The 21,523-nt window shown below is 43.8% G+C and overlaps 3 protein-coding genes across 16 annotated transcripts in view; 1 reads left to right on the plus strand and 2 right to left on the minus strand.

The window, feature by feature from the left end:
• The window catches only part of UBR3 (ubiquitin protein ligase E3 component n-recognin 3), a 116,138-nt gene extending 111,429 nt beyond the window's left edge, over window positions 1-4,709 (minus strand). For 3 of the 7 annotated variants that reach the window (XM_074873253.1, XM_074873251.1, XM_074873249.1), the window contains exon 1: window positions 4,227-4,703. In XM_074873253.1, the coding sequence (XP_074729354.1) occupies window positions 4,227-4,678 (452 nt within the window). In that variant the 5' untranslated portion in view covers window positions 4,679-4,703. Of the gene's footprint in view, window positions 1-4,226 lie in introns of all 7 variants that reach the window. The other 4 variants (XR_012629489.1, XM_074873254.1, XM_074873252.1 and 1 more) reach the window with 2 other exon arrangements.
• Window positions 4,710-4,934: 225 nt separating this feature from the next.
• METTL5 (methyltransferase 5, N6-adenosine) lies at window positions 4,935-10,734 on the plus strand. Of its 7 annotated transcripts, XM_074873295.1 has the most exons (9): window positions 4,935-5,390; window positions 5,509-5,683; window positions 6,585-6,706; window positions 7,348-7,462; window positions 7,903-8,084; window positions 8,461-8,543; window positions 8,843-8,894; window positions 9,566-9,615; window positions 10,623-10,734. In XM_074873295.1, the coding sequence occupies exons 3-9, from the start codon at window positions 6,598-6,600 to the stop codon at window positions 10,674-10,676; spliced, it is 645 nt and encodes a 214-aa protein (XP_074729396.1). In that variant the 5' UTR covers window positions 4,935-5,390; window positions 5,509-5,683; window positions 6,585-6,597; the 3' UTR covers window positions 10,677-10,734. The 7 variants fall into 7 exon arrangements, 5 of the variants coding, with proteins under 5 accessions (XP_074729396.1, XP_074729394.1, XP_074729392.1 ...); XM_074873293.1 differs by lacking the exon at window positions 5,509-5,683; XM_074873291.1 differs by lacking the exons at window positions 4,935-5,390; window positions 5,509-5,683 and adding an exon at window positions 6,026-6,179.
• SSB (small RNA binding exonuclease protection factor La) overlaps window positions 10,379-21,523 on the minus strand; it is a 33,802-nt gene continuing 22,657 nt past the window's right edge. The window contains exons 1-12 of one of the 2 annotated variants that reach the window (XM_074873281.1): window positions 20,786-20,907; window positions 15,983-16,057; window positions 14,456-14,559; window positions 14,125-14,299; window positions 13,854-13,961; window positions 13,652-13,752; window positions 13,341-13,412; window positions 13,213-13,255; window positions 12,366-12,506; window positions 11,823-12,006; window positions 11,526-11,660; window positions 10,379-10,840 (exon numbers count right to left, since the gene is read on the minus strand). In XM_074873281.1, the coding sequence (XP_074729382.1) occupies window positions 10,743-10,840; window positions 11,526-11,660; window positions 11,823-12,006; window positions 12,366-12,506; window positions 13,213-13,255; window positions 13,341-13,412; window positions 13,652-13,752; window positions 13,854-13,961; window positions 14,125-14,299; window positions 14,456-14,559; window positions 15,983-16,048 (1,227 nt within the window). In that variant the 5' untranslated portion in view covers window positions 16,049-16,057; window positions 20,786-20,907 and the 3' untranslated portion in view covers window positions 10,379-10,742. Of the gene's footprint in view, window positions 10,841-11,525; window positions 11,661-11,822; window positions 12,007-12,365; window positions 12,507-13,212; window positions 13,256-13,340; window positions 13,413-13,651; window positions 13,753-13,853; window positions 13,962-14,124; window positions 14,300-14,455; window positions 14,560-15,982; window positions 16,058-20,785; window positions 20,908-21,523 lie in introns of those variants that run through there. The other variant, XM_074873282.1, reaches the window with a different exon arrangement.

Here is a 21,523-nt window from a genome sequence, read left to right on the forward strand (position 1 = left end):
AGAGACAATTCTAAATAAATTGAAGCAGAAGAAAATAAGCAGGCTATACTTGTTGGCAGCGAGGGGAGGCAAGGTTAATTTTCCAGCCTTTTCTTAAGGGATCATGGTACACCCAACAGATACATCATTCCCCAAGGAGACATAACGAAAAAAAAAAAAAAAAAGGAAAGAGAGAAGTCTGATCTAGTGTGCAGTTCAGATAGGATCTCCATGAAACCTACGCTGATATACACTCTAAGACAGAGCTAATTGGAAAGATAAGCATGGCTCATTAGAGACAGGACTGCAGAAGGCTTAGAGCTAGGTACCTGAAGGTGCTTTTGAACACACGGCATACAACATCAATCTATAACAGTTACTTTTCTTATAACTATAGGGTTTTTTTACTTCAGACATGCCTACTGATAAAGAAATTGCCCGCTGTCGCAAGTGGAAATTGGTAATTTCTTAGATCCTTTGATAGAAGTCGTAAGAGAAGGCAACGCTTTATGTCAATGGAGCCACTGGTTGCCATAACTACCACCAAATACACAGCAAACATTGATGCAAAAAGCCTGTTTAATGAAATTCTTAACCTGGCTTTTTGCCTTTCAGGATATGCAACCCTTGATGGAGATATTATTGTCTTTGTACTGTAATGCAGCACTAAAACATCTGCTTCCCACATGATTAATTTAACAAATAAGTCAACACACAGTGAGGCATACTCAGAAACAGGACACGGGAGAATGAAATAGCCAAAGTGTAGAGGCTCTCTAGTATATCAGGTTATTGTCTACAGACTTAAAGCGGAATCAGAACAGGACAGCCACAGAAACGAGATGGTACTCATCAGTAACAGATTACTGACTAGTTTTATTCTCATTATAACCACATGGCATATTGCTTTCTTCAAGCTTATTTTATAAACTATCAAGTTTCATTATAACACAAGATCATCTACCAACCAAAAAATACTCCAGTCTAATTTCCCCCTGTTGAACTGCGTGGGTTTTTTTTCCTCCAACAGATGAACTCGCCTGCTGAACTATGAACACAAGTCTACTATAAATGCTTTAGAACTGAAGATTTTGCCTTCTTCAAAACATTATTAATTATCTCTGATGGAGCTGCAAAATGTCATTTCCCCATGGCTATGTACCATATGGGAGACAGCTACAAACTTGTCACCTACCGACATATCACTGGATCTTAAAATCTATTAAACCTTGCCACAACTAGAGTTTTTTAATACTTTGACAAGCAGCTATATTTACAAACTTGGGTATTTTCTAAAGTCTAAATTACATTTTAGTAGATCAGACCAACTGCAATTAACTTAATCATCAAAAACACTGAAATTTGCAAGGGAATCAAAAGGTTCAAAAGTGTGATAATCTGATTTTTCTAAAGCAAACGAGAATTACAAAAGGTACCTAAAGCAAATGAGCATTCATCTATTGTGCTGTATTCCAGCTTCCTTATATAAAGGCATCAGAAATAAAAAATTAACACTCAGTTATCTCTAAAAAGTAAATTATAGATTTAATTAGTAACAAAAGATTAAAGCACACATCCTTATACCCCAGACCAAACCATCTCTAGATTTACATTAGCCACCCTAAAGGAAATGAAAAGATACTCCAGATGGTAAGCTGGAGAGATTTCCTTTACAGCCGATCAGTTAACTAAGACTTCACCAGTATTTTTCAAGATGTATCAAATCAAAAAACTCTGAACATGGAGACCAGGTAACAAGAACCAACAAACTACTGTGACTATAATATTCGCATACAGTATCAACACAAAATTTTATTTGAGCAGGCAGATGGTAGATAAAGTTCATAAGTAGGCTCCACATTTGATTCCCTTGCTATTAATAGAAGCCTAGGCTGTGGTGGCCAAGGTTATATCGGGCTAGACACACTCCGGTTTCCTGAACCTACCATGAAGGCCTCCTAACTTTAACCTGTAAAGCATTACCTTTGCAATTGTGCAATTGATTTGTATATACAAAGTTAATCTAAACATGCTACACTGAAGCAATTCAAGTCAATAGGCAAAACTGTGTGCGTGTTTGCACACATTAATATTTTTACATTGGTTTAAGCTTAACTTACTTTGTCTTGCACAGCAAACGAAGTTTCCGGTTCACTTAATTGCACTGGCTTAACAACAATTTTTCAGCTAAGCAGCTGACCTTACGTTGAGTGTAGGCACCCCATATACTGCCATATATTGTCCTCCTGTACATTCACAAGGACTGGAAAATCTACCACTCAGCCCAAGAGTGTTGCCTCTGAACAGATACTATGGAATTCTTTATCTAGAATGATGAAACTTCCTGAAGGGACCTACCTCACACTCAAGACAATTTACTCTTGAATTCTACTGTTAAAAGTAAGTAAGTAAGTAGGGTAAACAGAAATGGGGAGAATATTCTTACTCCCTCATGGTTCGCATCTCTTTACACTGCAAATTTAACAGCATTTTTTATTTCTTCTTTATTAAACCAGCTTTCTTCAAGAAGAAAACTGTTTAAAATAGGAAAAGACATGTGTGAAAGCTATGAACTCCAGAATGAGAGCACTATCATCTTAATATTTTCCTAAAGGAGTTCCATTTGTCTGTGCTCTATTAAAATCCTACCACTAAGAGGAGCCCTAAATCTATCCCACACTGAGCACTGGAAGATGTGACATTACATTTTTTTTCTTGCTTCTCAAGATCAAGGGGAATTGTTACTTCAGTGATACTGAGGAAAGCAAATCACCAGAAATTGAACAAGAACTGATAAAGAAAGAATCACTTCAAGAGTAGCCCCTTGAAACCACTGAAGATCAATGAAAACAAAGGGAGGAAAAAAATTCTTCCATTGGAGGGAATCTAGACGATTCCACCAAAAAGTAAGAATGAAGAAATGGCAACGGCAGATTGTGAAACAAAGGGGGGGGAAAACATAAGAAACAAAGAATGAAGCCACCTCAAGGCCTAAAGCAAGAGAATGGTGACTACAGACACAAAGAATCAGAGACAACAACCTTCAAGCAACAAAAAAAACCCCAGAATCAGTGAAATCTCTAAATAGAAATGCAAAAAGAAGGAATCTTAAGATAGAGAGCAAGTGATACAGAATTATACTTTGTAAATGTTAAAAACATGAAAGGAACCAAAGAAAATGTTTTAACATTTCTAGTGTTTTCTGCTAGGTACGCCACAACCCAGGATTTATTAGAAAGAGATGAGATGGCTCTTATGAAAGCATGCCACCTCACCAAGGCTAAGACAATCAAGACAGAGGCTATTCTAGAAAGCTAGTCAGAAGACAAGCCTCACTCAGGCACTCCAAACTGTCTTCTGGTGAAGTCTTTATCTCTCCAGTGAATGAACAGCAACAGAGGGAGCTCCAAAAAGACAGCCAGCTGTGAAATCTGAAGTTTACTGGCTAGGTACCACCTCCACCCAGTAACTGGTTGACTGATCTTTTCTTTTACAGTTGAGTACAAAGGGAACAAAGGGGGGTTTAATGAGGTACCACATTCCTCTTCTTCTGACCAGGTACTTAAGTATCACCTCCAGTAGGTCTGCACGCTTACAGAATACGAAGGGCATTTGACTTCCCCAGAACCCTGCCCTGTTGTACCCATCCAAGAATCACCAAATTCCTTGATTTAAAGCTGAGAATAGCAAAAACAGAAGGCAAGATGAACTGCAGACTGGTAACACACAAAAAAATGGCTCCCTCCGAGCCAATCTGTTCATCTCGACATATCTGCTCACATGAAGTCCAAAAGTCTTTGGACACACTTGATGGTTAGCTGTGCTAGGCCAAGGCATCGAGCTGGGAGCTGCCAGGTACTGCCTCCCCTGCACTCCGCCTCATCAACTTCCCTGAAGGCAGGCAGTCGGTGCGAGGGCAACGAGATTTGCATAAGCGTCCTAAAAAAAGGCACACATCAACAAAGGAGGAAGCCACCTCGCCGGACCCCCGCCGGCGCTGGCGGCCGGGAAGGCGGGGCTGACCCCCCCTCTCAGCCCGACCCGGGCGCCGTGTCCACAGAGCCTCGTGCGACCCGCAGCCAGGGAGGGCGGGAGCCGGCCCGGGCGGAGGCAGGTGCCCCACTTACTGCGCGCCGCCGCCGAGCTCCGGCCACACCTCTGCCGCCCGGCGGGGAGGCCGCTTCGCCCGCGGGGCCGCCCCCGCCGGCAGGTGCCCGCCCGCCCCGCCGAGGCCGCCCGGCGCTCACCCGGCCTCCCGCATGACGTTGCTGTCGCCGCAGTCGCAGGCGCCCCCCGCCTGGCTCCGGAACATGTTGTAGTCGTGCCCGGCGTGCTCGCCCTGGTGGAAGCACTCGGCGCACAGGCTCATGCAGGGCGAGATCCCGCACGTCCGGCACCGATAGGCCACGAAGTTGGCCGTCCACACCAGGCCGCACAGCGTGGCGGGGTCGTAGGCCCGCACGGCTTGCACGAAGCTGTCCCACGCTTCCCCGCCCGACAGCAGGCAGCGGCACCACTCCAGCGCCTCGGCCGCCGCCTCGCCGCCGCCGCCGCCCGGGCCCGCCGCCGGGGCCAGCACCCGCTCCAGCAGCGCCCGCAGCTCGCTCGCCGCCGCCGCGCCGCTCTCGCTGCCCAGCGCCGTCTTCAGATGCGCCGCCGTCGCCCGCTTATCCCGGCCGCTGGCGCCGGCCCCCGCCATGATGGGAAACTGAGGAGCCGTTACGGCTGCGCCGGGCTCCCGGCTCTGGGGCTCCCCCCGCCGCCCTCTCTCCCCTCCCAGCGGCGCCTCCCTCTCGCGATAGCCGCGGAACCGGCGCCCTCCCCGCCGCCCAGCCCGCTCCCTCCTCCTGACACTGCCTCTCCCCTCCCCTGACATTACCCCTCCTCTTCCTTTGCCCTCCCCGCCGGCCCGCGCCGCCCCGGCAGCGCGCAGGTGCGCGGCCCGCGCCGCCGCCCCACAAAATGTCGCCGCCCGCCCCCGCCGGCCTCAAACTTCTGGTCAGGACCGAAGAGGCCGCCTAGGGAGGCCGGCGCCCGCGATGGTGGCGGAGCTCTCTTTGTTACCCAGCCGCTCCCCCAGCGAAGCGGCTGCCGTGAAGACACCGCGCTGCCGTCGGTGTGTCCGGGCCGCGGGGGTCCCGCCGGGCCGAGGCGGTGGCGGCTCCGAGGGCAGGGACACAGCGGGCGGCCCGGGAGGCGCCTCCGAGACTTGAGGCCGGCGGTCGCGCGCTCGCTCCGGTCGGCAGCCCCGCTAGAGGTGGCCGAGCACCACTGGGCTTCGGCGGCGGCTCCCGCGGCTGGGCGGCCGCTGGACCGGCGGGCGGGCCGGGGTGTCCGGACCAACCACGGCCCCGCGCCCTGAAGAGCCGGAGTGCATCTGCACGCTCCTGCCCCGAGGAACGTGTTTGGATGTGAGTTACAGAGCTTACATGCTGATCGACAGCTTTAAAGCTCGATAGATTTTCAACTGTGTAATGGAAAACCTTAAAAGAAATGTCCCTAAACGAAAGTAACCTTTTTACCTGACAGCAACAAAACCCCAGGTCCCCAAGGCGACCCCCCCCTCTGCTGCCTTTGCCCCTCTGTTTCCTATGGCTGTCCGCCTTCGGGTGACCTGCGTGGCGGCTCCTCGAGCGCAGGCAGTATGAGGCATGCCGCGCAGTATGGCTCCCTCCAGGATTAGAGGGAGCAAAGTGTGAGAAAAGTAAGTAAACCTGTTACTTTTCTCCCACTGACCGTCCTTTTCACCAGACAGGTGGAAGCCCGTTTCCTGCTTTCTGTCCCTCACAGCACTCTCGACCACAAAGCGCTGGGGGACAGACCGGGCTTTCAAAAACACCGAACAGCGGTAACGCGTAGGGCTGGGATAACGTGTATCACGGCTGTAATACGCGATAGCCAGAGCTCACCGCTGTGAGTTAAATTAAGCGGCAAGCGCGGCCGCACCGCATTCCCGCGCCTCCCCGCCTGCCCGCAGCAGGGCGGAAGCCCTGCAGCAGGCCCGGCAGCGGCCGCCGGCGCCTGGGGGGCGGGCAGGGGGCGGGGCGCGGAGGCCTGGCGCTCCGCGGCTCGGCCCGGCCCGGTCCGGCCCGGCGTCGGGGGCTGGCTGGCGGCGAGGGGCCGGGCGGCGCGGCGGAAGTGCGCGGCAGCGCCACGGATCGGCCCGGCCCAGCCCCTCAGCCCGCCCCGCCGGGGCCGCGGTGAGTGCGGGCGGTGTCAAGGGGCGGGTCGGCGGCCGCGGAGAGGGCCCTGTCGGACGAGCGGCCGGTGTGGCTGGGGGAGGTGCTCGCCTGGGGCTCGGTGCCCGCTCCGCCTGGAGCTGGACACCTCTCTCGGCGGCGGGCGAGGCCTGTCCGTAGGCGCGGGGCCTCCGAAGCGCCTGGCCTGGAGCGGGAGCCGGTTACCGGCGGTGCGTGAGGAAAGGGGCTGCTGCGGGCCGGGAACGGCCTCGCGTTATCCCTGCGCCGTCAGCTGGATCCCCGAAAACCGCCGCATGAAAACACCCGGGAGATGCCGAGTACAGCGGGATTTTAAGTGTAAAATCGTTTAAGATAATATGTAGTTTGTTTATATAATTGAAACTGACTACACGTTGTTTTCCTTAGTTAACCTATAAACATGAAGAAATTGAAGCTTAAAGAACTGGAAAGCTGTCTTCAACAAGTTGATACTTTTGAAAGTCCAAAACTGCTCCTTGAACAGTATCCAACAAGACCTCATATCGCAGGTAGAGGTTACCTACAGCACTGTTGTCTCTTTTACTAGTTCTTCAGCAGCAGTTTAAAATAAATTTTAAGTCTTTCTAATGTATTATCTCCTTTGAAGCCTTTACACTAAAATCAGTTGAGAAATGTAACCAGCAGGAATGTAATTAATATTTTTTTATGATGTTAACTTCTTTTAATTAGAAATATACTTTAATGTACAATCCAAAAATCAAGTAAATTGATTTAAAAGATAATTTGTGATAGAAACATCTTAATCTGTAAATGAGAAAGCTTAAATGGATTTATTTCATGACACACAAAAAACAGTAAAAGTGTATATACAGACACTCACCCATACCTTAATTTTTTCCAGTATTTTACATCTATTGTTTTTCCCCAAATTTAGAGGCATACTTTTTCCACAAACAATACTCCCAGCTGTACGTGTACTCTCTCCACCAGAGATCTAGAGTTCTATAACTCATCAAAATGTTTTTGACTTCTCACATATAAATGAAAAATTACAGGCAGTGAGAACATCAGCTTAATTCTGCATGACAAAAAAACCTTTAGTTCAGTTTCCTAAAGGCAGAAGTAGCTTTTCCTGATTAATCAGATGCATATTTGATATTATTGACTTGTGACTTTTTTTTTCCCCCAGCATGTATGCTTTATACAATTCACAATACTTTTGATGATATTGAAAACAAAACAATTGCAGATTTAGGATGTGGTTGTGGCATGCTCAGCATTGGAAGTGCAATGTTAGGAGCAGGGTAAGTAATACTAAGTTCTGGTTGTATTTTTTTCTGGCATAGAAGATAAAAAATAAGATTAGAACATAGCAATGCTGGAACTAAAGTGATTTTAGGTATTTAATCTGGTGCATAATAAGGCTATTAAATATGTTTAGAAAGTCAATAACCATTCAAATAGTAGAAGAGATGGACAGTTGCCATGAATTTGGAAGTTATGTTTGCTTTCCCCAAAGCACTAAATGAACACGTGAAACCTCCTTCACAATCTTCAAAAGGATATTTGAGAAAGGGCAACAGAGCTACTCCTGTTTTTATCAGCACTGGATTTATAGTGTATGTTTGTTACATTTCCTAGGTAAAGCAAGTTGTGTACACAGATCCCTTTCAAAACTTTACTATAGAATTTAAACACCATTTTAGTTGGCAGGAAACTAATACGTTGCACTCTTTTTTAATAGATTGTGTGTGGGGTTTGACATAGATGCAGATGCACTGGAAATATTTAATAGCAATATTGAAGACTTTGAGCTCACGAACATCAACATGGTTCAGTGTGATGTCTGTTCTTTATCTGACAGCATGTCAGAGACTTTTGACACAGTTATTATGAACCCTCCGTTTGGTACCAAGCATAATAAAGGTGGGTAATTCTGAAAGTCAGAAATTATTAGGAATCAAATAGCAAGGGAAACACTTTTAATGAAACATCTCCCTCCTTTATGACAATTTTCTATTGTAATTACCTAGAGTTTTGTTGATCTGGAATCAGTTTCCTAAGTACAGATTAACAACTTTAGCATTGTAACTAACAATCACTGGGTTTGAAATAAAACTAGTTATTTCATCACTTTTCTTTTACTAAAAGCGAGTTTTAGAGTTACTTTCCTGTACCTTAATGTATTCAGTGCTGTTTCTCAAATAGCTGTTACTCCAGAAAAATTGAAGCATGAAGCAGATCTTTAAATCCTCTAGTTTAAGCTTGCATTTAACAGTGCTAATAATTTCATCTTTTTTAGGAATGGATATGATTTTTCTGAAAACTGCTTTACAAATGGCAAAAACCGCTGTATATTCCCTTCACAAAACTTCAACACGGCAGGCAAGTCCTTCATTTTAGTAGGGCGAGCATTAACCAGGCAATGAAAGAGCTGGTATTTAATAATGATGTCTATAGCTTCACTGTTTTTTTCACACCTTTATGGGGTATGAAACTTGCTTTGGGTAAATACTAATCATGTCAAATACCTTGATGTATGTGAGATCAGTTAAGTATGTAATCTAATGTTTCAGCTTGAAAAACAGAAGCACAGGAGACTTCTTAAATAAGTAGAGGGGTATAAATGTTTATAAGACAGTGTAGAAACAAGCTTTTAAATTTACCTCATCTATTTATTGTAGCACATTCAAAAGAAAGCAGATGAATGGGAAGTGAAGATGGAAGTCATAGCAGGTAAGATTAATCTGTTAAAGAAAAAACACCCACTTTGTTGGGGGCTAGTACCTAAAACTTTACTAGCCAGTCTTAAGAGCCTGAGGTAAATTTGAGTGTGATTTAACACTGAAAATGATATTTTTTGAAGCAGCATGCCCCCCTCCCCCTTTTTTTTTTCCTAATACCTTACTACCTGGCTAGAATAGAAGCAGGCACTTGATAAAGCTGAGGAATACATATTCTGTGCAGAATTAGAATTGGATTTCTTCCTGGACTAGATCTCACCTTCAAGCAGAAGTTACCTACCTTCCTGCTTCAAAAGATTGATGCTGAATAACAAAAGCAAAGTGCAGGTCAGTTCTCGCACAAAAAAGCATCCTGTCCTTATAGTCACTGAAATATTTTTCTGACAGTTGTTCACGTATCTTCTGAGTTCTTAAATATCACCAGCTAGATGCTTTAGTCATACAACTTGAGACATGGAAATTGCACAAGTGCTTGAAACACAACTGCATCTCAGCCAGCCACTTACTGTGGTCAGCTTAAAGGTTCAGTCATAATCTAGTCCAGAGGTCAAAACACAGGGGGAAAGAGGTGGGCAAGAGAAGAAATAGAACATGGGTGTAGGGTGTAAGTCAATTGACTAATAATCATTCAAGTGTTAGAAGTATTCTTTGTACTGTTCACAGAACTTAGATATGACCTACCAGCATCATACAAGTTCCATAAGAAGAAATCAGTAAGTATAAAACCTAACATAACTGAGAAAATGCTGTCTTGTACTGGGCAGGTAAATAAATTTTACTTAAGAAAATTTAAGTTTTAGGGCTGTATGTACTGGATGAAGAACACTCACAGCACTTGAGAGAAGTTCACTATGACGGCATCAAGTTTGATTGCTGTTACTACATTTTATAGTTGAACAGGGAAAAGAATCATTGTAATGCAAATCAAAGCTATACACAAAGATTAAAGTCAGCACCGAAAGTAGGAGTGAAAAAGCTAGGGGTAGCTTCCTTGACTCACCTTTGAATAGTTATTTGCTCGATCCTCTCTGCAACTGGAACTTAGACTGAATTCAGTAATGAAGGCCAGAGTAACTAGGGTTTTACAGCTGTAGCATTATTTCAGTGTTTTATGCTTTGCACTGCAAGTAACTGCAGCCAGTGAAAACCCTCACAGAACCATCTTAGGGGAGGCAGGAGGAAGCTGTGCACTTCATCCCACAATAGAAGATCTAGTCAGGATGCTAATGTATGGAAGCTTAAGCCCACAGCCAAGTTCCTGGGTGCTGAATGCTGGCCTAGAAGGCGTGTATCCCATTACCACAGGGGAAGTAGAGAGAATCCTGAAGTAGACTGAGCAAGATTTGAAGGTTGTTAGGTATGTTGAGGAGAAGTTTTATTCTCTTGGTGACTTGAACTTAAATGATGGAAGTCCCCTTCAGCTTTGCTACTTCACGGTTACAACTCTCTACTACATTAAGATCCAGGCTTCAGTAGTAAGCAATTTTAAGTTCTGAATTTATTGGCAGCTGCTATTCAACATAACCGCAAGATTACAAAGTCCAGAACCCGTTACACGTGTATGAGGTGCCAGAGAAGTTTAGAGGACCTGACAGTATAAACAAAACTATAAAAATAAAAGAGTCTTCCAGGGTGGTATGTTAAGAGCAAGCATGCTTTTTTTTTAAAAAAAAAAAAAAAGGCTGTAACCCAACAAAATGAAGCTTTCCTCTCATTGTAGGTTGACATTGAAGTGGATTTCATTAGATTTTCTGCCAAGAAACTCCTGAACTGAGGCATGTCTTTAACACCTATTGAAAATGGAACAATAAAAATGATTTTTTTTAAATTTATTTTAGTATTACTGATCTCCATCTCCATTTTCTGTTTTCAGTTGTTTTGGTGCAGGTTCTTCTTTTTCCATTTCCTCTAGTGGTCTTTTCTTGGGACTTGCTGGTTCTGCAAGATTGAATAAGTAGTCATTTATGGTAAATGAAAGCATTCCAGTATTACCTGAAATATTCTGAAAAAACAAACCCTTCCTACCATGTAAGTTCAAGCATGAGTTCTAGTTTATCCACAGCCACTGCTATGCTAGAGGGTTTACTTGTTACTGTGACTTAAAGCTTTTAAATGTTCTAAAATATCAACTTCACAGCAGGAGGGTAAGAGGATGAAGGAAAATAATCTAACAGGAGTAGGTTTCACTGGGTTTTGTTTAAGCAGGTGCCCTATCTAGTGAACAGAAACTTAGCTCTTCATCTTCTCCAAGCTAAATACCAATATGCAGAACTATTAGTCTTCTCATATCCTCAAGGAAAAAAAAAAAAAAAATCACCACTCAAGAGACTGGGTCTCAGTTGTGTAATGTTGCAGACAACCACCATCTATCTTTCAATGCATAATGCTTTGAATAACCCTGCAGTACAGCCTCAGCTATCTAGTAATTATTTTAATATGCTTTTTGGACAGTTCTGGAAGGCATCAAGCACACGACCCTTAAAAGTTACTTTACTGATACTGACAAGAGGACAGAAATACTAAAATATAGGGCCAAATCTGAATCAAATGTAAGAAACACGAGTCTTTCTCCAGAAAGCTCAATGTACTAAAGAAGCTGCATACAGTGCACAGAATGACATACCTGTTTTAGTATTATCATTTTCACCACCTTCTTCTTCATTTTCAAACTTTATTTTCTTGCCCTGAAACTGTACTTTTCCCTTGTGTGCACCTTGAGGTATCTTTCCCCCTCTTCCTTTTCCTTTAATTTTTCGTCCTGTGGGGATATAAGATGTCACGAACTTTGTATCATTTAACTGGCAAGCTCAAAAGAATGCTTTAGTTAGCCAGCATTTAGTATGCATTCACTATTTACAGTTATTTTCACACAGTGCCACTTCTAGGACATTATAAATGCTTAAACCAATAAAAGGAGGACCTTTTGTTTTCTGTTTCAGCAATTCTTGCTGATCTTCCAATATTTTTTTCAGAGCATCTTTCTCTGCATCTCCTTCTAGCACTTCCCATGTCACATCCTTGTTCCGAAGCTGTAAGTTTCCATTATGTGCTTCTTTGGCTTTTTCCAGAGCTTCTTTTGCAACGTCCTTAAATAGGATAATTCCCTTAAAAAGAAAAGGGGCATTTGCATTTGAATCTTACTGTGAAAACATTCAGCTAGAATGACAAACAACATAACCTGTTAGGTACCTCACCAAGTTCATTACTCCTGCATGATGTAAAATGTCTAAAGCAAAACCCTCACTGTCCAAAGAAACAGTCTCAGTTCTGACCTTATCAACCGAGAAGGCTGGAATCTTTATGTTCTTTTGAAAGAATTTAAGGGAATAATTTAATTTTCTAAATATTCTGCAATTCCACCAGTCAAATAGTTTCTTACTTGATTACGTAAGAGAACAAGCAGTTAATCATTCAGTTTCAAACTTTTAATACAGATATCTTAATTCCTTAAGATTCTACTGACCTCCTTCGCACCTCTGACAAAATGTATCCATTTGATTTCTCCATGATCAGAGAACACATCATGGAGATCTTCTCTGCATGTCTGATCATCTAGATCACCAGAAAACTTCAAAAGGCATCCTGTCTTTTCTTCCAGAGACTTCTAAATGAAATAAAAAAACCCCACATTTTTGTTGAAGAGTCAAGCTTGAATATTCTTTTTTTCCCCTCAATCCCAAAACTATTAAAACATGATAGTGATAAATAAGAAATTGAAGTTATACCCCCCTTAGCACTATCAGTAACCCAGGCATTGTTGCTACACAGCTTATTTATGCTGATGTCCAAGTCTTGCATGGTATCCCCTCCTTTTTATTCCTTTTAAAATTTTCTTTCCTTATTATGATGCATTTGTTCCTGTAAGACAGTTATGCTCTTTACATTCTACAAGACAGTTTTCTGAAGGCTGACACCTCAGGTTGAAAATCTATGTAATACCGATTAAATCCTTATTGGATCCTGTATATTCCATAGAAGAAGGATCATCTCAATGGTGCATTTAGGATCACTTCTGAACAGGTAAACATGCCTAATAATTTAAATTCAGGATATAATCCTTTAAACAAAATTAGTCTCTTGAAAGTAAGATTAAATACCATGACAAAACAAAGTCTTACTGTAGGTTAGTTGGAAAAGCTGAAGTGACTTTCTTAGAGAAAGTGTACGTTCTAGAATTTCAAACTCTGAATATCCCATGTTAGCTTTACAAAATGTAGCTGCAGGAGCATGTTTGTTATGTGCGGATTGAAAATCCACACAAAAGCAAGCATTGCATAGTTTTCAAGTATAGAGATTTAAGAAACCCATACCATTTCAGCATCTGCTGCTTGTTTCTGTTTTTCTTCTTTTTCCCTGTAGAAAAGTTAAATTAGTTAAGAGGTTGGTTCAAATTTGGTCAGGTGAGCAAAACCAGACACTTCAATTGATAATGACTTACTGTTTAGCTCTTGCTTTAGCTTCTACTTTGTTTTGTCTCCTTTCTTCATTCTTCTTTGTACAATACTCCTCCCTTCAATAGAATATATGCTAAGTTAATACCACTTGAAGTATTCCATTATAATTATAAGACAGCAGTAGCCAAGAAACAGTTGAGATTATTTTTCAGAGTTGAGATGTCAGTCTCCAAAAGGTACAGCTATTAATACCTGTACAACAGTGTAGAAACTTACACTTCTCAGGTCAAGCCAGGTTCATGTCTAAATCTACCCTTGACCATTATTAGTTCATACCTCAGTTAAATGGACTTACTTGAAAAGTATTATCAGGTCTGTGTCTTTGTACTTCTGGTTTGGGATCTCTGTGAACTTCTTAGCAGATTCAACACTATCAAAAACTGCAAATATTGAGCCCTGTTAAGTGGTAAGAGACATTCAGTGTTAGAGTAATCGAACGGAATGTTGTCCAGGGGGGAATCCCTGTTCCAGGTCTAACTGTTCATCACAAGAGCTACCTTGAACGTTCTCTGCAGTGTTCTCCTCATTTGAATGTTTTCAACTGGACCTTTATCCTCAAGCCATTCTTTGATATCGTCAAGAGTTGCATCTAGTGGAAAGCCTTTCTGCAAGATAGCAACAAGCTTCAATTATAAGCAACAAACTGGTACTCAGTCAGAAATGATAACCCGATAACCTATCTAGTATGAGTTAGTTCAAGCTTTACTTAGGTGGTTTTCAGTCAAAGTCATGCAGAACAGCACAGGGCAAAGGAAGAAGTTTACTTACAACATATACAGATCTGTTTTTAATTGCAGCCTTATACTGGTCATTTAATTCAGGAAGTGGTTTGTTTGGAGATCTTCTGATTTTAGTTTTGTCTTCATTTATTTCCATTAAACCAGTCTTGGATTTTCTTAGTGCTTCTACAATAACACTAAAATCTTTTGAAAGGCGACTTAACCTATTGAGTAAGCAGACACAGTTATTACAACAAAGCTGAAGCCAAATGTTAAATCAGCAACAGGAGCTGTACATGCAGACCAGGGACATTTAGCCCCAAATAGAGATACGTAGCTGAAAGTTACCCTTCCATCCAGTTAGTTGTGCTTTATTTTACCTGTTGAATTTGATCATTACTTCTAAAGGCACCCAGCCATCATCTAGTTTGATCTGTTCCTTTAGGAACTTGTCTCTTGGTAGATTGTGATTGCCAAAATAGTACTGCAAAAAAGAAGCGGGGGAGGCAGGGAGAGAGATTTGTCTTTGAATGTTCAGTCTTAAAAACTCCGTTTTCATCTGACAATTTACTGCAGTGGATTGAAACACACCAAAATTCATTAATCTGAACAATTAGAAATTCTGAAGTTATTACTTGCTGCTTTAACATGATACTTTTCCAAGAGTCAGCTGCAACACATAAGCTGTAAAAACAAACAGCACCTCATCCAATAGGACTAATGAGGCAAAGGTAGACTGCAGTTTTGTTTAGGAAAGGCACGAAGCGTATTCTGTTAACATAATTATTCATCAACCTGATCAAGCCCTGCAGAGTCAAAAGTCAAATTTGTCACCAACAGATTCAGGTTTTAGTCCTTATTTAAGGAATGCATAAGCAAGAATATTTCATTTGCCACACTGAGAAATCATACACATAGACAAGAGTTTTAGGTCTCATTCAAGAAAATACTGTAAAATAGAAAAATTGGTTTTATTTTAGTTTACTATGTTCTCATTTTGATCATGTCCAGCATGGGAAAACAATTTAGTTAAAGATAGACAAGTTAATTTGCTTACTAGCAGTCATCTAACTGGGGTCAAATACTTGAAGCCATAGGATGAGTTGGACTGTTTCCACCAATATCATTGTGCTTCAGGAAGTCAGTGCAAGTTTTACAATACCCTCCCCTCTAGTATACCTCAAACTCACTACAAGTCTAGCTTTGTCAACTATTTTTCCTCAATCTCTGGTTGTTGGGTTTTTTCCCCACAAATAATGGCTACAGCTCCATATGCTAATGAAGATTCACATGAACTGTATTTTTGTCCTTCGGGAAAGCAGTTTTGTTCTAGATGTCAATTTCAGTGATGTGCTTGGTTTTCCATTGCAGGACAAACCTCCAAGCCTCTAGAGTGAGAGGTAGTTAATCTAAAGTAGGTACATAAGTTTAGTTGTAATTTGTAACAATAAAATGCAAAGCAGTAAATCATAAAAGCAAGTTATGTAATGTGCTAATTACCAGCACAAATTCCCAAGTAGGAGGATTTTTTTCCCCAAAAACATTAAGTCATATAGAATTAAAATGCATCTTCCCATTTGCATAGATAGAATAACCCCAATGAACATAGTAATAAATTGTTTAATGATGCATTCACTTGCTATAGCACCTAAAATGCTAGCAACTTAAACCTTTTGTGGTTTTAAATCATGGTCTTACAGACAAGTATAACTTCTAACTCAGACTACAATTATGAGTTATCTTAAAAGTATTATACTAGTCATAGTCCTGTGACAGACATTTTTAAAGAGCTAAAAATTCAAGTCTTAACTCCCTATGAAGTTAACTTCCCATTAGACAAGTCCCTACCAATGAACGTCTCCAAAACTACATCTCAGTCCAGATCCCAAACTGTAAATTGAACTTACCTCAATTTGCTGACAGATTTTGCTTTCCAAAATAGACATGTTTTCACCATCTCCATTTTCAGCCATTTTCACCAGCTGTGTTGAAGAAAATATAAAGCAAAGGCACTAAGTATTGCATAGTATCTTCTACAGACTTATATTCATATAGTGTTCCATTGTACTGCAGCCTCATCTAAACAAGATAACAGACAAGTTCTTTAGGCATACGTTCATGCTTGTGAGCCAACTTTGAACATGACTGCAGAACACCAAGGAAAAACTATGAAAAAAATGGAAAAAAAGCCCAAGTAAAATACTTTGGTTGTTAAGGCAGCATTTGGCATTCTACATTCAAGATAAGTAAAAAAAATGCTGTCACTTTACAGCATTATTTGTTATTTATTTTCTTCTAGGCACAGTAGGATCCTCAGTTGGTACCTAAAAACAACAAACCTGAGAGCCAACAACATTTGTTCTTTAAGTCAAATCCAACCTCTCATCACGAGGCAAAACATCTATAACAAAAATTATTTAATATTCCTAAATAGGCATCATTAGAAACTTTTCTGAAGTTTCTGCTTCCTAATTAATCTTTGAAAGTTCAAGAAACTTACTGGAGGAAGGAAAGAAAACATCTGCATTTACTAATACATCCTAAAGATGCCTAGTTTTCTCATTTACAAACTTGTCTTCACTGCAGTTTTGCATGAATACCGAATCAAGCATCTTTGATAAGAGGTAAGATGTTTTAACTTGAAAGTAATTTCTTCCCTTAACTGCCATTAAGCGCGTAATTCCAATACATCAGATGCAGTCACTACCACATGCACTAGAAGGTTGGTAACCAAGCAGCTACTGGCCAGAAAGTTAACTGGGATCAGGAAACCTCTATCTAGTTGCTCTTAACATAAGGGTATCGTGAAGAGTAATCCTTGAGGAAAAATGCAGTTTTGTAAAGCTGTCAGAAATCAGTTTGAATTCTATTTTGGACTATGAAGTACAGATTTCTTCTTTCTCCCTCTGGGCACCATCACACTTGTTAAATCCAGCTACAGAAGATGAAGCAGTTTCGTGGCCCTCAGTTACACCAGTTCACAGATCAGTGATCGTTAAGACTACTGGTGAAGATGGGTTTGCACTCGTGTCTTGCATGGTTTATTGGGAGATTTAAGCATGTATATTCTGCTCTTCTGCCACTCGCAGGACAGTAACATCTTTCAGAGCATCAAGATGATTGACAACATAGAAGCAGGGAAAACTCCCCTGGGACCCCCTTGTCACAGGAAATTATGTTCATCATCAGAACACCTGCTTGGCAGCCCCATCTTTTTATTTCAGTAGTTTAATTCACCAATCATTGTTCAGCCTACTGCAGTCTGCAGTATTCCCATTTCCTCTTCCTGATCTCAAGGCCACATTGCATCTTTTGACTTGCTTGTAGTTCTTTTTAATCTAGCCACTTAACAGCCTTAAAATTTGCATCCAGGTCTCCACTACTGGACTTACACTTGTATCCAACATTGTAACATTCTTTAAAACATCATTTCAGCAAGTGTTAGGTGACAGCCATGCTTAGAGTGTGATCCATTTATCTATAAAGCATTTTACAAAACTCCAGGCCACAAGTACACAAGCTAAGAGTTGCAGTTACTTTAGAGGTGTCTCACATTAGCAACCCTAACTACAGGAGACTTGATTAGTTTACCACCACATTCAGGTGCTGGCACTATCTTAACACTCCCCTGCTCTGTTGTCCCAAACACTGGACCTGGGAGAGAAACCAGTGTTCTAATTTACATTATACCTAATTCAGTGTAACTTAATGTCAGTCTATGGAGCAGTCTCAGCTTTTTCCATTGGATGAACTAACTGACCACATTCCTTGTGTGCTACTGTAACACCTGATCCAACAGAAAGTTAACCCACACTGAAGAAAGGGAACAACAGTTCTATTAGATATAAATTTATCACTGACTTGATTCAGCTTGCAGAAAACACTAGTGATGGAGCTGTTAGGGCAGGCAGCAAGCAGTTGTAGCAAGTTAGGTTTGACATTAAACTATATCCTCAGGGTCAAAAAGTACTGAAGGGCAGCTACTTGAATCTTCATATTCTCAAACCTTAGCTTGGTGATTTAACTCACATTGCAAAGTCTCTTCTCCAGGTGTGGCAGATTTTTTTTCAGCATAAGGCAACATACTTAAGTGAACTATTTTTTATGGGTGCTTTTCACAGAACAGCTCAATTAAGACGACATACTAATTTGCTAAGAGATGGGAAAAATTTTGCTCTCTTGCATATTCTGAGGAAAAAAAAAATAATTTGGATTTTAGTCATGTATCCCATTTTAATAAAAATGGATTAACAATATGTTCTGGAACTCCAGAACTGGTGCACACTGAAATACAGATTGAGCAGGATAGAGGAATTTTCCCTCACCACCTTCTATTTGGTCAGCCAGTCTCAAGTACACTGTTAAGAAAGAGCTGAGTGGAGACAGCTGCTTTGTACTCCTCTGTAGTGTGAAATACAGCCCAGCCACCAAGTAGGCTCTATCTGCTTGGTCCTTCAGTGGTCTTTGCTGTTTACCTGTCATACTGACTAGTGCATGGATTTCTTGGAGCAAGTTCTCCCTTAATCCAAGCTGTTGTTAAAATAAAACTTGGGGCCGTTTGGCTGCGTGCTGCTGAATCACCAGTTCTACCCCAGTTAATGAGGTGAGGATTATGCAGAAGCAGCATGTCTGAGACAGTACAGTTAGGAGAGAATCTGTACATAGAGCTGTTGACTTTGCTTTGGTTTCGTCAATTAGAGAAACACCCCGCACACCCCTGATCTGTCCAGAGCAGCCTGCCTCTATTCTAGCCTCACCAAAAACCACACCAGTCCGAAATACGCAGGACAGCCTTCTTTTTACCGCTGGATACCCAAGAAGCCATTAAGAAATGCCAAGTTAATAGTGTCGTGAAGCATAATGGAAGAACATACGCTTTGGTCTTCACCTAGCTGCTGCCAGTTAAAGCCCTTCAGCCCTGTTATATCCTTGAATATGCTGTCTTTCTTGCGCTTCCCCAGCTCTCACAGTGCACCACTCTCCCAGTCTGCCTCACTCCAAAATACCCAGAACCAGCAACTCACTTTCCACACAATAAGGCTCAGATCCACTGCTAAGAAAAGATGAAAGCCAAAGTTTTCCCTCAGCAGTATTTTCAAGGCAAAACCCAAACTGTACAGAAGTGTAAAACAACACAAGACCCGGGACAAGTCCTTCAGATTAAGGTTACACCTGGAAAAGTTTTTCTAAAAATCACCTGTTCAGCTGCAAGTAACAACAAGCTGAAGACAAGACTGAGAAAGACTCAAGCTTACAGTATGGGGAATTCAGTTCAGACACTGAATCGACCTCTAACCTATTTAGAATAAGAGGAGAAGCAGCCTTCTAATTTAAGAGAAATTCTAGTCTTGCTGCACATGCTCACTTCAGTCTCTTTAGCTCAGTCATTTGGCAGAAGCTGGTCTTCTGGATCCAACTTCCAGATCAATAGTTTTCAGTTGCTGTGCAGCAATAAAGACTGATAAAAAGCTCACTCCACTGAACAATGATCGCAGTCTGAACAGCATGTGGAATACTACATCAGATTTTATGTTAAGTGCTTTCTTAGTAGAACACACTGACTTGTTCCTTCTGCGTGCCAGCAGTGTGTATCAGTACCACTCAAAATGAAAACAAGTTAAAATAATGCAAATCGGCCTGAGATGTAAATTACAAATGGAAAATGACAGTCAAGCCCTTTAACTATAACGATTTGATCCCACGCTGTATTAGGTAGATCTCTCAAGTGCATTTTCATCTTACCAGCCATTTAGTTTCAATGTCTGGACAAAGCTTAGTTACAGGCTAACTGCTTTTACCGTTAGTACAACAGAGTCAAAAGCTTCATTAAAAAAAAAAAAAGTTTCCCCAGTAAAGTAACATGAAACTGTTACTCATGCAGTGCATTGTTCGGGAACCCACCTGTAAGAGTCTGAGCCTTCTGACCATATTCTTATGTCAAATGGCAGCTTTTTATTTAAGGTAAGGATTAACTGCCGCCACTCATTATCACAGCTGTTACTTTCACCGTTGGTTTTTGAGTAGACTCGGTGCAACGGAAGAAGGAATGTCTCAGGAAATCACTCAAGTGACGGAACTTACCCGTCCGTGCCAAGAGCCCACCGGCTGGCTCTAGGACACACTGATATTACCACAGCGGCAACGCAGCCTCCTCCGGCAGTCTCCAGCCCCGTGACCAACGTTCCCGCCCCGCCGACCCCTCAGCCCGGCTGCAGCGGGAGCGCTGCCCTCCGCCCGCCGCTCCGGGCCGCTCCCGGGAGCCGGGCCTGCCCGCCGCCCCTCGCCCGCAGCGGGGCCGGGAGCCGCGCCGGCGGCCGCGCGCGCTGGAGCGGTGCCGCCAGCGTCCCCGTGCCCGCAGCGCCGGGCGCGCGGTACACACCACGCGGCGGCAACAAACCGGCGGCGCCTCGCACGCAGCCAACCGCCGCGAGAAGCGCTTCCGGTGAGGGACGGCCGCGGCGGCGCCGGTGCCGCCCGCGCCCCGCGTCTGACCGAGCCGGGGGGAAGAGGCGCAGCACGTGCTCCCCCGCCCCGGGGATCCCTCCCTCCCTCCCTCCCGCTGCGTCCCCACCACCCGCCCTGCCCCGGCACGGCCCGCCGCTCCTCAGAGGGGCCGGCCCCGGCCCGGCGGAGCTCAGCGCGCCCGAGCGGCGCCGTCCCCCAGGTGCAGCCGCCCGGCGCAGGGGCGAGAGGCCTCCCCGAGCACAAACCTGCTGCAGCTCCGGGAACAAACCCCCACGCGGCCCCGCTCCGCCGCTTTAAAGGCCGCACTCGGCGCCGCGCGGCCCAACAGCCGCCGCCCGCCCGCCCCTCACGTGGGCGCCACTTCCGGGGAGGGGCGGGAGCGCGGCGGAGGGGCGGGAGCGCGGCGATGGGCACGCCCCCCCCTCCCGCCCCGGGCACGGCCGGCGGTGCGTGTGCCCGGCGGCTGAGCCCGCAGCCGGGCGGTGGCGGGGCCTGGCCCCACTGGGAGGTCCCTGCTCCCGGGCCAAGCAGCCCCTCCCGCTCCCCTCGGGGCCCGCAGCCCCGCCGCCGCGGGCGCTCCTCGAGGCGGCCAGAGGAGCCCCTGAGCCCGCAGCGATCCGGGGGAAGCGCCTTCGTGTTTATTCTCCGCCTCGGAGAAGGCGCGGGCAGCAGCAGCGGGAAGGGCTGGCCGGGCGATGGGGCCTTACACGCACCGACAGGCCGCTGCCTCTGCCGCAGCCGCCGGGCCGGGAGCGCAGCGGTTTTGTTCACATGCTCTTGCACAGTTAACAGAAAAAGTAACTTAAAAGCTTATATGTGCACACTGATGCTATATTTACATTTATTCAATATTACAAACATTCACGTAAGTACTATAGATGCATTGCAGGCATCTACAGCACTACGAACATGGGGATGACAAATAAAAATTTTAATAAATAGTACTGACTCATCAACTGATTCAACTTCTGTATTAGTTAATT

This window comes from Strix uralensis, chromosome 6, assembly GCF_047716275.1.
Source record: "Strix uralensis isolate ZFMK-TIS-50842 chromosome 6, bStrUra1, whole genome shotgun sequence".
NCBI classification, from domain to species: domain Eukaryota; kingdom Metazoa; phylum Chordata; class Aves; order Strigiformes; family Strigidae; genus Strix; species Strix uralensis.